The 15,182-nt window shown below is 41.0% G+C and overlaps 1 protein-coding gene across 6 annotated transcripts in view; it reads left to right on the forward strand.

Moving 5' to 3' along the window:
* CLCN4 (Cl-/H+ antiporter 4) overlaps positions 1–15,182 on the forward strand; it is a 76,860-nt gene that overhangs the window by 13,703 nt on the left and 47,975 nt on the right. For 4 of the 6 annotated variants that reach the window (XR_015870419.1, XM_088451668.1, XM_088451669.1 and 1 more), the window contains exons 3-6: positions 3,319–3,424; positions 3,888–4,039; positions 5,422–5,521; positions 10,762–10,949. Coding sequence is in view for 5 of the 6 variants with exons in the window: in XM_088451668.1 (XP_088307794.1) it covers positions 3,385–3,424; positions 3,888–4,039; positions 5,422–5,521; positions 10,762–10,949 (480 nt within the window). In the remaining variant the exon portion in view is untranslated. The remainder of the gene's footprint in view (positions 1–3,318; positions 3,425–3,887; positions 4,040–5,421; positions 5,522–10,761; positions 10,950–15,182) is intronic. The other 2 variants (XM_088451672.1, XM_088451673.1) reach the window with 1 other exon arrangement.

Here is a 15,182-nt window from a genome sequence, read left to right on the forward strand (position 1 = left end):
TAAGTCCTGATTTATTTATTTTGTAAATTTGTGGCATTTCACAAGAAATTTACACTTTATAAGCAAAACAATATTTTTTTGCAAATCTTCCATGAATACATAATTTCCATAAGCAAACTGAAGTGGATGATGACATACATCACAGGTAAATGTGCATGTACTGTACAATTGTACACAATGGCGTCCTTACCTGTCTTTGCACCCGGTGCGGTGCCGACTAATGAGGGGGAGTGGCCTCATGGGTGGGCGTGGCCTCGCGGTCCGAACACCCGTTTTTATTTCACACTGGGGGTGCGAGAGGTGCAGGCTGGCTTCGGGCACCAACCTGAGTGAAGTGCCGGCTCCCTCACTGTGCTAGGAGCTGAGTGCTGCACGTAATGCAGCACCCGGCTCCTGTCACTGCGGGGGAACCAGCACTTGGGTGTCAACCCTCGGCTGGTGACACCCGGGTGCGGCCCGCACCCCCCTTGTGACGCCAGTGATTGTACATAATAAACCATTACCAGTGACAAGAAACCCTGCCATAGTACACTGCACCTAGAACTGCTACATGGTTGGTAATAATGGTCATTGGTGCCAATGTTAATAATCGGACACATCTACAAATAAAATAATGAACCCATTATATTTACCCCCTTGCCCGGGATAAGGTTCCACTTTTATTTATACTTTAACATCTGTAGTATGCAGTAAGTAGAAATTACATTGCTTAATATATAATTATAGAATAGTTTTACTGCACAGTGGACCCTGGGGGAGATGTACTAAGCCTTGGAGAGTGATAAAGTGGAGAGAGATAAAGTACCAGCCAATCAGCTCCAATTTGTCATGTGACAGGCTACGTTTGAAATATGACAGTTAGGAGCTGATTGGTTAGTACTTTATCCCTCTCCACTTTATCACCCTCCAAGGCTTAGTACATCTCCGTCCCTATTCTTACCAAACTTTATAGATAGTAGTATTAGGCACTGATATGCACATTGCCTTATGTATGTCTGCCTTTGCTGTATTGTCTGTATACTCTGACAGTAATAGATCCAATTTAAGATGTAACTAGCACAAGCTAAAATATTAGACCCATGATGGTGCAGATTAACCGAGCAGCTCAAAATATCCAGCATATTTTTTCTTTTCGTCCCTGGTACTATATAAATTCGGTGCAGTAGTCTGGACAAAGCTGCGTGGGTTTCTCCGGCGCGTACCCTTACATATTTGACTTTCTGCTTTGGCTCCGCAAAGTGAAAATGTCCACATTAACAGCTAAATACAATACAGTAGGTACTGCACTTGTATTTCTATATTAACCGTGATTTTCATTATCCAAGAAACCTCTAGCCCAGGGTAGACGTTTTCTCCTTGTGTGCCAAGCGTTCAACATTACAAGCCAAAGAAAGTTTGTGGAGTGTCACCACAATTCCAGGATTAGCAAGTATGAGTACAATTTAATACAGAGAATGAACAAACATTTAAGATTGCCATTTTAAAATACAGTAGAACCCCGTTTAGGTAAGATCGGGAACTTGAATACCATTGGAATAACTGTGCTTAGTTTGTTTCCTCTGAGTAACAGAAATCTGCAATGAATATAGTGGGTGATTCTGCAACTTGCATGGACCCCATTTCAAACGTGTTTTTTTTTCATTTATTTTTACATACGGGGAACCAAGATGGCTTTATTTGGGAATTGTTACCTCTGATCAACATAAACTGATCAAAAATATAAAATAATAAATTTAAACTTTAAAGCTTCTTACATGTTCCATAAGGGATCCGTTCTAAAGAGCTACAGTAAAAAGGTAGACTATAATGTCTAGATAGACACCAGGGGCGGCATGTAATGGAGATCGAGTCTGCCGAAGGTGCGGGATGCAGACTGATCTCGATCGTTTTTTTAAAGTTGCAGTCATTTACATTGCAAAGCCAAAACCCCAATGGTTAGGGTTAGGCACCAGGAGGGAGGGCTAGGGTTAGGCAACAGGAGGGAGGGCTAGGCACCAAGTGGAGGGTTAGGGTGAAGGCTACGGTTTTCATGGTGATAATATGTATGTCGACATTTTGACCATGTCAACCATTGGTACCTGTCAACCTTCTTACATGTCGACATTTAGTGTGTCGACCTTTGTCCATGTCGACCTATTGCCTATCTAACATCTGGTGTCTATCTAGACATTGCCTACCTTTTTACTGTAGATCTTTCAATCCACACCCATTCCATAATTCTGCAATTATTTCATTGTCTAAGATTACCCTAAATGAGCACTGGTGAATTAGTGGTTGTTAGCTCTCACATAATTGTGTCCACCTGGGTTCTGTTAACGTTGTTATAAAGTTTTTATATTGATTTAAAACTACAGGTTGGGTCTCCCATATCCAAATATTCCGAAATACAGAATATTCCGAAATACAGAATATTTTTGGCATGACTGAGATAATGAAACCTTTGATTTTTGATGGTTCAATGTACACAAACTTTGTCTAAGGCACAAATTATTATAAATATTAAATACAATTACTTTCAGGCTGTGTGTATAAGGTGTATATGAAACATAAATTAATTTCAAGTATGTACACAAACTTTGCTTGAGCCACAAAATTATTGAAAATATTGTATAAAATTACCTGCAGGCTATGTGTATAAGGTGTATATAACACATAAATGCATTATGTGTGTATATTGGGGTCCCATTCCCAAGATATTTCATTATGATATGCAAATATTCCAAAATACGGAATATTCCATTATCCAAAATACCCCTGGTCCCAAGCATTTTGGATATGGGAGACTCAACCGTATATGTGAGAGATCCCAAGGTTTGTCAGTACATTTCCAAGCAACAACTGCTCCATGTAGATCAAAGAACACGTAAAGCAAATATGATAAGAGATTTTTATAATTCAAAGAAAGGATATTACAAATTCTGAAGACTTTCAGTACTGTGGCGGAACTAGCGAGTGGTGGGCCCAGGTGCATCAGGTTGAAGGTTACCCCTTCAACCTGATGGAGTTGGAGCAATAGTAAATAGAAGCTCTAGAGACACTTGGCCATACAGACTCACATTTGTAATTACAGCTAAATTATGAAAGTTCTTTTTGTCTTACAAGGGATTAAAACAAAGTGTGTGAGTGCTTGAATGTGTGCGTGCGCACGGGGTGTACTTATTAATCAATAAATGCCTGTATTCATAATTAAGAACAGGCTTTAGAGGTTTTTGCATTTATTGACATTACACGATTATTTGTGTTGAATTTCTGAATAAATTAATTTTGAGCCGCCACCATTTCTCTTTATCTCTCTTTCTCTTCATCTCTTTTTTTTAGTGCTTGCAGTACTCAAACTCTAGATAGTCCAGAGAACTTTGGGGTGATCTCACAAGGGTCTTCCAGATGCAGTTTAGTGCTGCTGCAATGCAAGCAGTGCATGATGGTAGGTGTAGTTTCCCGCCCAAAGTGTTGCACACAGATCTGTGAGGTAACTGCAGGCTGTCAGGACTGCTGTTTGAATTATGCTAATTTTTGGACATATATTAGTTATGCTGCAGATATTATTATTTTGATTTTCTACTTAAGTAACCTACTTTTGTTCCTGATTAGTGCTCAGATATAAAGGGTTGTGTACTTCATTTGAAAGACTTGGAGAACTGCTGTGTTATGCGCCTGAGTCCTTAAGGATTTCTACCAATCACTTCCAAGATAACATTTTTCTTCGACCTAGTTTACCATTGAGTCAATAACATGTTTATAAACTGGAGTGTATGCCACTAATTATACATCAAAAGATGTATATATAACAAAAGAAAATAATATACACAGAAAGTACAGTACAGTCGCATTGTTTATATGAGGTTTATATGAGGTTTTTTAATAATGTAAATCATCTTTCATTTTAGAAGCCAACATGGTTAATACAGGAGAGATAAATGGTTCCAGCAACCTTATGGATTTCCTTGATGAGCCAGTTCCAGATGTTGGGACATATGAGGATTTCCACACCATTGACTGGTTAAGGGAGAAGTCACGGGATACGGACAGACATAGAAAGGTAAGAAATCCAGAATGTGTTCTGCATACTATTCTGTATTACACATGCGCAGTACTATCAACATCAACCAACTGCTTTGAGTAACAGATTTGCGTGCAATTAGCGTGCACCTCCAAATCAGGCCCTAAATCCTTTGATAAGCAGAGTGATCTGTGCTAGTACCAGACCCCTTCTGACTGAGCAGCAAAGGCAAAGACCTGTACTACAGTGTAAAATCATTTTTAAAGCACAATTGCATCATCATTATTACATCAGTAACAGAGCACATGCAACTCAGACCCTTCAGGAGACTGCGTTTGAAGTTTTTGGCAGTCATTTTAGTCCCACACCACATCTTTACCGTACTATGGCTGTGACTGCACACCCGCTGTGATTTTATGCACGTCCACCCCCGGTCTCGCCCCTCTGGTCGTACACAGTCTCCAGTCACATTCCAGACTGAAAAAAGACGTGGATTGCAAAGTGCCGCACATGCACAATGCGAACAATCACAACTTGAGATTAAACAAATATCAAATAGCATTGCAGACTTAATGAATAAAGCCCGGAATTTCTAATAGTGAATACTATTTGTTACTTTATTTTCTTCTATGTACTTTGTTGCAACATACTGCTGATATGGTTTTTGTATTTAAATAACTGTTTTTAAACAACATTATACCCTCTGATTGGTATCTTTAAATAGATGCACTTCGTCTTACTGCTAATTGGACTGTTGACTATGAACAATAGCTATGAGCAAATTTACATTCTATATATTGAAGCGTTTTGTACGTTTATATTATGAGGATAAGTCCTTTATTTATGTTCACTAATTATTTTGTATTTTAGCTTTTATAATGGATTTTTTTTTCCTGTCCAAACGTCTCTTTTAATTATCTTTATAGAAAGTGGTTAGTAGATAGAGTACTAGATATTTTTTTTATTGTTGTTTTTAATATATTGCCACTCAAAAAAATATGATTCCTATTTAAAATAAATGCACCATTTGAACACACTGTTATTGACTTTTGACCACAATGCTTTGAAGAACTGATTTTCCTTAGAAACATATTTAACTGTAGAAACAACATATATTACTGTGGGAAAAAACTTTGGGCTAGACTGCTAAAGAATGGTATTTTTAAACAACCTACTTTTCCACTTGTAGCAATGGCATTTTATTTAGACTTTTCAAGCACAAATCTTATATAAAGTATGAGAAGTTGCTCCAGTAAGTTTTACTACCCAGCATAGTTCATTTAATTTTTCACGAACAACAAAGGTGGGGTGCAAGGTGAGGGTCCTAGCTGCTAAAGGGAGGGTGGTTCACACTACAGTAGGTTCAAATTATAATAAAAAAATAATATGTTGAAAATGATGACATAATGAATTTCCACCAGATCACAAGCAAGAGCAAAGAGTCCGTGTGGGAATTCATCAAAGGACTTCTAGATGCCTGGTCAGGATGGGTTGTCATGCTTCTTATTGGACTCCTAGCAGGTAAGGCCAGAACACATACATGGATAATGTAACTGCGCATAGCATTAAAATGAAACAGCGTTCATACTAAGGGAGATCGATAGGCCCTCAGAATTGCGCTATTTAACATAATCTGGCCAGGTGGCTCAGCAGCAAGAGGCGTGCCTGACCAAAGGGGGAATCGCATCATACAAAACCAGATCTATAGGCCAATAGTCAGCGGTATGAATGCTATATGTCTGGTTAGCTTAATGGGGGAGTTTTATTTCTTGTAACTTGAGAAGCACCATGATTTTGGTGTAATTAAAATATGGTTGGACAATTCACGTGAAGGAGCGAATATCATTTGTTCTATTGTCTTTAGCAGGGGTAGGGTGATTAGAAGTGATCTAAGTATCAGTGTCAAAGAAGATGTTTCTGTTTAAATATTATTGTAAGAGTCTCTAACAGGAATAAAAAATTAAAAGATAATAGTGAAGTTGTAAGTGAAGACGCTCCAACCACATGCAGCAAAGGCTGCACAACTGGGAGATACAGTAACTGTAAGTGGAGAATTGTTTACACTGAAAATGATTGGTGCAGTAGGACTTCTACCACTACAATGGGTTGAGTCTTAAGGCTGCCTGCAGATCAACTCCATTGGTTTTGTATGTAACATGTAACATCAGTGAAATAAGATAATCTGGAGCCATATGCCATATATATGCTATGATAAACATGGAAAAGTACATTATCCAGCATGCTATACTCTATAGGTGTGTGGCATGCCACATAATGTACACTTTTAATGTAGCTGAAACTCACATGTTCCTGCTGGCTGTACCTTTTTCCTGTCCCTGGGTCTCCTGTCACATATTGGGACAGGAGACCCAGATTCTGGACGGCCACCGCAGCCAGATTTACTACCTTATGCTAATGCAAGGTCTCAGTCATCTATGCGAGTACTCGGCCATCAATGCGAATACTCGGCCATCAATGCGAGTACTCGACCATCAATGCGAGTACTCGGCCATCAATGCGAGTACTCGGCCATCTATGCGAGTACCCAGCCATCTATGCGAGTACCCAGCCATCTATGTGTGTACCCGTCCATCTATGCGTGTATCTGGTCATCTATGCGTGTATCCGGCCATCTATGCGAGTGCCCAGCCACCGATGCAAGTACCTGGCCACCTATGCGAGTAACTGCCCATGTATGCTAGTATCCAGCCATATATGCCAGTATCCGCCCATGTATGCGAGTATCCGCCCATGTATGCGAGTATACGGCTATCTATGCGAGTATCCGCCCATCTATGCGAGTATCCGCCCATCTATGCAAGTACCCAGCCATTTATGCCAGTACTCGGCCATCTATGCAAGTACCCAGTCATCTATGCAAGTACCCGGTCATTCAAGCGAGTGTGCCCGGCCATCCGTGCGAGTGTGCCCGGCCATCCGTGCGAGTGCCCGGCCATCTGTGCGAGTGCCCGGCCACCTATGCGAATACCCGGCCACCTATGCGTGTATCTGGCCACCTATGCAAGTGTGCGGCCATCTATGCGAGTACCCAGCCATCTATGCGAGTACCCAGCCATCTATGCGAGTATCCAGCCACCTATGCGAGTACCTGGTTATCTATGCGAGTATCCAGCCATGTATGTTAGTATCCGGCCATTTATGCGAGTATCCGACCATGTATGCGAGTATCCGGCCATGTATGCAAGTATACGGCCATCTATGCGAGTACCCAGCTTTCTATATGAGTACCCGGCCATCTCTGCCAGTACCAGGCCATCTCTGTGAGTACCAGGCCATCTGTGCATGTACCCGGCTATCTGGGGAAATCGGCCATCTGTGCGAGTGCCCGGCCACCTATGCGAATACCCGGCCACCTATGCGTGTATCTGGCCACCTATGCAAGTGTGCGGCCATCTATGCGAGTACCCAGCCATCTATGCGAGTACCCAGCCATCTATGCGAGTACCCAGCCACCTATGCGAGTACCTGGTTATCTATGCGAGTATCCAGCCATGTATGTTAGTATCCGGCCATTTATGCGAGTATCCGACCATGTATGCGAGTATCCGGCCATGTATGCAAGTATACGGCCATCTATGCGAGTACCCAGCTTTCTATATGAGTACCCGGCCATCTCTGCCAGTACCAGGCCATCTCTGTGAGTACCAGGCCATCTGTGCATGTACCCGGCTATCTGGGGAAATCGGCCATCTATGCGAGTGTCCGGCCATCTATGCGAGTACCCGGCCACCTATGCGAGTACCCGGCCACCTATGCGAGTATCCAGCCATATATGCGAGTATCCGCCCATCTATGTGAGTGTCTGGCCATCTACAGTATGCTTGCTGTTTTTCAGTCATCATTAGTATCAGCACTTACACTAAAAACAAGCCCCAAAGTAAGGCTACACACCCATCATACACTCATGGCACTTCCACAAAATCTGTTCAATGCATCTGCACAGTAACCAACTAGTTGCCGCACAGAAATGGTCATTCATGGACCAAGAGAAGCGTGGCCACGCATGGAGCAATTCATAGCACATGCACAGTCTTCTGATAATCATGGGATGCATCCACTCAGAATCAGACCCATTATGTGCCCAAGCCTCCCCATGTCACTTATGCCCCCCATTCCCTTTTCGCCACATATACCGCTAGTCTCTTTCCTCTTCACAAATGGGCCACGCAATCTCCCCCCATCACATGTATCCCCAGGCTTTTCTACACCTTGTCACATATTAAATGTGACAATGACCAGGAGAGATTGGAGCACAGAGAAGAATTGGAGAATCATTGAGTAGCATATGTGACTAGGGGAGAATAGGGAGGACATATGTGAATTGTGAATGAGCATACTAGAGTGACAATTTATAGTGTGGTATTCAGGTATATTAACATAGTAACAAATCATAGACCCTCCAAACAGATACTGATAAACAGAGATTGTTACTCTGTATCAGAAAGGAGAGAAAATAGCATTCTCTATTACCAGACACGGTAATGAAAGAGAATGTGTAAAAACAAGATTTGAGGTGCAAATTATTTAACACTCACTTCAGATTGGAAAAAAATCACATGGTCATTCTGGAAATAAAATATGTTTATTGAATCTCCGTGGAACATTTAAGTCATTTTTGTCAACAAGATTATTTAATAATCGGGTCAATACAAGGGCTCCAAGCAACGTGAATAATTTTATTTCACTATATTCCTTTTCTTATACACATTACTCTATACTTTTATATTTTCACTTTTTTATTCAAATACAGACTTTTAGAAGTTGACAAATTAAAGTTATGTTTTTATATAAGGTACATCAATTTATGACAATTCTTCTCTTTCCTTTTTGTAATCTTGCATATGTGAATTGTGCCCTTCCCTCTTTTCCATTATCACATATAGGGCCATATTCAATTTGAGGTTTCGAGGTCGAAAACTTATCGCGCTCGTCCCCGAGTATCCCCGTATTCAATTCTAAATCTGCGAAAACGAAAAAAACTGCAAAAAATCCAGTCATTTTTGGGGAAATCAGCCTGACACTCCCCAAAAGATGCTCTGACATGGGGTTCACTATGGGTACCCCCGAATAGCCCTGCTAAAGGTATTTGGGGTCTTTAAATGGTCTGAATAGGTGCTATTTAGCGTCTTTGAGCAAGTGGTGAAGAATAGTATTTACCACTGTTTTTTGGAAAAATAAGTAGTCCCTTCAAATTTGGGGTACATGACAATGGATGAAAACATATTTAAAAATCGCTAAAGTCAAGCATTAAAATGCGCAAAAAAACACACCTTCAGCAAACACCTGCAATCAACAAAATGATTGCAGATATCCCCCCCAAGGGCTATTTTGCTAGTTTTTTAATTTGTACCCCCACTTTGAACTTTTTCGCCCCCATTTTCAAAGTGCTTTTTTGGAGTGTCCTTTGTGCTTTTTTTAAGAGTTTTTTTGAAGCAGTTAGCGTCAAGTGGAGTGTACAAAGGGTGCAGAGTGGTTTCCGCACCTCTGTACCCCAAAACCGCAATTCTGCACTTTTTTCCGCCAGATAATCATAGGCGAAACTTTGTCGCCTATTACATTGCATTGCGTTTTCACCAGCGAAAAGACACTACAATTGAATACGGGGATAAGTGAGAAATGCGAAAATTATGTGAACGGGTTTTCGCAGCCTAATTGAATACGGCCCATAGAGTGGGATGGTCTTCCTCAAAAATGCGATAGCATTCCCAGATGCATCAAGCTCTGGAAAGCAAAACTTTCCGGAGCTTGTTCCTTTTGGGCAACACCATCTATAGATGGCATTGCTTAATAGAAGCCTATGGGCTTCTTTTCGGAGGCTTCCCTGATAGGGATCCAATAGGATCCCTCCCAGGGTTCCCCGCTGGTCTGCACATGCACAGAAGGACTCATAAACCCGAAAGTCCTCATACTGTAAAGGACAGCTCTTATCGTAAGATATTCAGTAGGTAGTAGTGTGAAGAAAAAGACATATAAATATAATTGTCAGTCTTATAACAATTTAAATGTACACATTTATCCTGTGAGAAAAGAAGTACAAAAGAATAAACTGAAAACCAACGTGCCTTGGGACTGATTTATCATATTCCACATTTTAAATGCATTGTGACCATGATAACATTGGCTAAATTCACTTGAGTTTAGTATTATACTGTTGCTGGGACATGGGCTCCATTAAGACCTCATTTAACAAAGAACTGGAAGCAGAGTGATAGCTTGGTAAATCTGACAGCATTGCAGCCCCCATAAAAACCTATGTGGGCTGCTTTTGCGGTGGAAAATGGAGGAGCAAATGTGGCCCCTTCTTCTCAAATCCTGGGGATCCTTAAAAAAAATACTGTTTCCAATTCAGACAAATTGGTTAAATCAAATGGATTTACCCAATTTTGTTTTGAACAACTGTTTTCATCCATTTTTCAGTGTTTGGGAGTAAATGATCAATTGTAATTTGCCTCCAATAATTACCGGATTTTTGTTCAAACCAGCCAACTAGTTGGATGGTTGGAAAGATAAGGTAGTTTACCTTAAAAAAGAAGGCTGATTCAATGTAAACGGGTAGATTAAACACCAGTATCTAAATAATTTTGAAACTGATGCTTCCCACTTTAATACAGATTTATCAAAATCAAAGTAAAGGGTTCAAGGTTTCCCATCTATGACTTACTTCCTCATCAATATATATTAGAAAATGTATTTTACCTTAACGATAGGCAGAGTATAACCACAGTCACTTTGTGTTTTAGGTACCTTAGCAGGTGTTATAGACTTGGCTGTGGACTGGATGACTGACCTGAAAGAGGGAATATGTCGCAAAGGGTTCTGGTACAGTCATGAACAGTGCTGCTGGACATCCAATGAAACCACCTTTGATGACCGGGATAAGTGTCCTCAGTGGCAGAAATGGTCAGAACTGATGATTACTCAGGCAGAGGTAACGTTTTTAGGTAGCAGTATCCTTTTTAAAACAAAATCTTTTAGGGGGAATTAATTTCTCTGCGATATCGTCACTGCGATATCCGGCTGTGCACCATGCCTTCTATTACAGTACCTTTGCTGATCTTCCTGCGCACTGCTAAAATGGCCTAGACCAGAGGCACTATGTGGCCATTGTTCAGGATTGAATTTCTCCCTTATTGTCTTACTGTAATTCATGTTCTATGAGGAAGGTGCCCTTCCGTTCCAGTCCAATAATTTTAGCATTAAAGCGCGTTGAGAAGTAACAAAAGGAGACTAGAGGCCCGATTCTGCAGAGAACGCAAGTTCACTGCTGATTGCAGATTCCCGAATATCGGGAATCTGCGCATGCACAGGACCCATTCTGCGAGTGTGCAGAATGGGTCCTGCGTAGTCGCATGCAAACCCTTGAATGCCTCTGCTTGATTGACAAGCAGAGGCATTTGAGGTGCGGTGCGGTGGCGGGGCGGCTGCCGTTCTCAGAAACGGGGCGTGTACACCCTGTTTTCCGGGAGTGGCTAGTCCAGGATCTGCGTTGATCTACGCAATGTCCTGGGCTCGCAAGCCGGCCAGTCTGAGCTCAGCTGGCCGGAGGCCCGGTGCCATCCACAATCGTGACCATTGACCAACGTTGGTCGCGATGGTGATCCCAGCCTGAGACCGCCGTCGCAGTGCTGGGATCGCAAATGCAGCAGGGGGTAACATACACCTCCTGCTGCATTTGCATTATTGCAAGGATCACAATTGCCAGCTGCCTGCGTGTAGCTTTGTAATTGCGATCCTTGCTGAATCAGGCCCTAGGTCAGAAAATATTCATTTTTGATTGTTGACATTTCTTACTATTCTATTAAGAATCAAATCAAGAAAAGTATTACAAACCATTCCAGGGTTATATATAAAAGGCATCAATCTACCGCACTCACCAAAATCTGGGGTGCACGTGGTATGTGACCATATTGTCTAAATATATGAAACACAGTCTTTGCACACACACCATTAGAAAGCATAAGGTTTTAGTTCATATTTTGATCAAAACAATTAAGCTTGCAGCTCCTGTCAAGGGACCCCACTTTTCTGCAGGTACCTACTCTATCACTCAGAATCATAAATTTGGTAGCTGCTACCATAACAGAGTCAAACTTTAAATATGTCTCCTGGTTTAAAGCTCACCTGCACACTGGCTCTTAAAGGTAAGGCAGTCAACAAGCATAAAAGCCATATATAATAATATAATAAGAACATTGTGTCTGTCTGTTTGTTTCAATTTGGTGTAAAAAAACTACTGAACCGATTTTCATGAACATTGCATCATTTTGTAGTGGAAACTCCTATAAATGACCTGGACTTTGTTTCATCTCGATCTGTCAAGTTAAAGCTGAGCAACTAAAAAAACTAAATTTCTTCTTCAGGGTCCATAGGCTCCACAGGGAGACCTTGGGGTGTAGGTGATGGAACTGAATTTATTGACATCATCAATACAAGAGATAAGTGTGGCACCATGTGCGTGGCCGGTAAGGGGTGGGGGGGAGAGGTGGTATGGGCCTGCGTTCACTTGAATAGGATAGGCTGCATAGCAGTCTGTGCATGGGGCACACAGTGACATTAGCGTGAGTGGTGAGTGAAGGTGCTGCTGCCACCAGTCTGTATAGCGCTGCTGGTTACGTGGGCCACTTCCGTGACAAAGCCCCTATCCAAAGCAATACAACTAGAACACCTCAAATAAAAAAAAAAATTGGAAGAAGCTAGTTCATCGTGGACAAAGCTGTGGGCCACAGCTAGTGTGCATGTGTGTACTGTGTGTGTATATGTGTATATATATATATATATATATATATAAAGTTAGATAAATGAAAGGCCAACTTAGAATCCATTTTGCTGTCCACGGTAATCCAGTCCATTTTGATTAATCATTTTTTTTATTTCTCTTTTGTGTTTTTTTGTAATTTTTTTTTCCATTTATAGATCATTCTTATTTTATTTCACCTTGTCTGTCAGTGATGGGTCAGTTCTGTGGAATCACCAGCACACATCTGTTAGTGGAACTACAATTATGGTGCCCACACACATACCGACTTGCTCCCAATCAGCCGATGTACATGATTTCCCCTGAACTCTCCCCAAGGCAGTCATGTGCACGATTTGGAGTTAAAAATGTCCAATCTGACTTAAGATCTATCTTGCAGGAAGTAGCTAATCTGCCCTACAGTACGGCAAATCTGAAGATGTGAGGTACGACGAGCGGGGACGCGCATCGGCATCGTGATCAAGAGTAGAAACTCACAATTTGGTCATTTTTTACATGACCTGTCGTCACGATTCGTCGAAATTGGCCAAATTGGATGAAAAGTCTATATGTGTGTGGTCACCTATAGTATGCATTTATTAAATGTCTGACCCCAATTTAGCACACACCTTATGTAGCTAGAGAAATGTATTAAGCTTCATGTAATAAGTAAGCCAATAAACAAATAAATAAAAAAGATAGTGAAGTAGACAACTCAAAAAATGTATCTATGAAATAAGTGGCTAATATGACATACAGTATAAAAATAGATTTTCATGTACAATTGAATCAGATTATGTAAATTCATACTGCTGAGTCCAGTTTAAATAGTGTTTTTCTCAAGCAATATGTTATACCCTGTAAAAACCCTGGGAAACTAACACCAGACTTTCTTCATTTCTGCCTGTGATGCTTAGCATACTTGTTATAGCATGCAAGGCTCCAACTCACGCTATGCTGTGTCATGCTGGGATAATGCCTCTAGTACATGGACTTTAGGCAGCTAGACAGCATCACTGACATTTGAAGACTGGACCTAACAGGCCTCCTGAATGCTCTGTGTACTATTAGCAAATATTATGGCCACATGTAAACAGATGACATGACAAATGATGTACCTTACTTAGCGGTGAGCATGATACAGTGAGAGTAACCATTCTTTCCAACCTTCACAGGATTCGGAGCCCTTGCGGTTACAAGACTGAGCTCTATGACATGAGACAGAAGAGTCAACTGGTGTCACTGTGCATTATATCAGTGTGACATAACTTCTTTAAAGACCTGATATATTTTTCAGTCATCATGCTTACAACAGGAGGGCTGTATTTATGTTGAATAAACTAAACTAAATATATTGTTTTTATTTTTTGCAAACTATTGAAAAAGAAAAATGATATTCATACTGTAGATATTTTGTTGCTGTTCCTCTTTGGTACATTGGTACCTTACAGTAGCTATTCCTGTGGATGTGAGATTATACAATGCTTGTAACTCAGACATGAACTGGAAGCAGAGTGTTTGAAAAGCAGCATGGTGTAAAAATTAAGTTAAATCTACCTCTGCAGAAGTCAGTGTGTTGGTTTGTTCATTAATTCCCAATTTCCTGATCACTCCAGAGGTCCATTACACCCATGGTTAACTGATTATTACCCCAGTACAATATGACATTGTTTCAGCCAGAAAGAGTCACTGGCTAGTTTACTATTTCCTTTGACTCTCCTACCTCCTACCCATGGCAGTATATAACCACATTCCAGTGGCTGTTTCAGTTAGGTTCCCTTTTGCTCATAGGATCTATCAGACAATGCTTTATGAGAGCTGGGAGGGGCCTCTGGGGATTGGCCAGGGGCTGGTTTAATAATTTCATACCTCTGCTATATATTGTGACCGGAAGTGGAGACATACAGTACTAGGGCTGTATTGGTTATTGCATAACCCATATCACATATGTAGGCTAGACAGAGCACCTGGCCATTGGTTAGTGAGTATTTGTTGAGCCTTCCTTTCTTATGCCTGGACTTGGCATTTTGAGCACCTGATCAAGTTTGGATTCATGTGAGTTCTTGTTTATTTGGATGGAATAAAAATACTGAGCTTTAGTTTCAATATGGGAAAAAAGCTAGATTTTGTATTATAATTCCATAGGCATGAGCATAGCTATAGTGGGTAAAGTGGGTGTCATTGCTATGGGGCCCAGAAGTTTAGAGGGCCATATATTTGTCTACCAAGTTCCTGGAAGTGCCTGCTAAGCAATTGGATCTGGCCCGTTGCCTGGCCTGAATGGGGTGACAATCCATTTTCACAGAGTGGTGTGTGTAGTGAATGTTATAATGGTAAGGGGGCACTGTAATATGGCATAATGTGAACTAAGCACTGTAAGTGTACATAATATGAACTGGAGGCACTGTAATGTTGCAAAGTATGATC

This window comes from Taudactylus pleione, unplaced genomic scaffold (genome assembly GCF_031769625.1).
Source record: "Taudactylus pleione unplaced genomic scaffold, aTauple2 ptg000026l, whole genome shotgun sequence".
In the NCBI taxonomy this organism is placed as follows: Eukaryota; Metazoa; Chordata; class Amphibia; order Anura; family Myobatrachidae; genus Taudactylus; species Taudactylus pleione.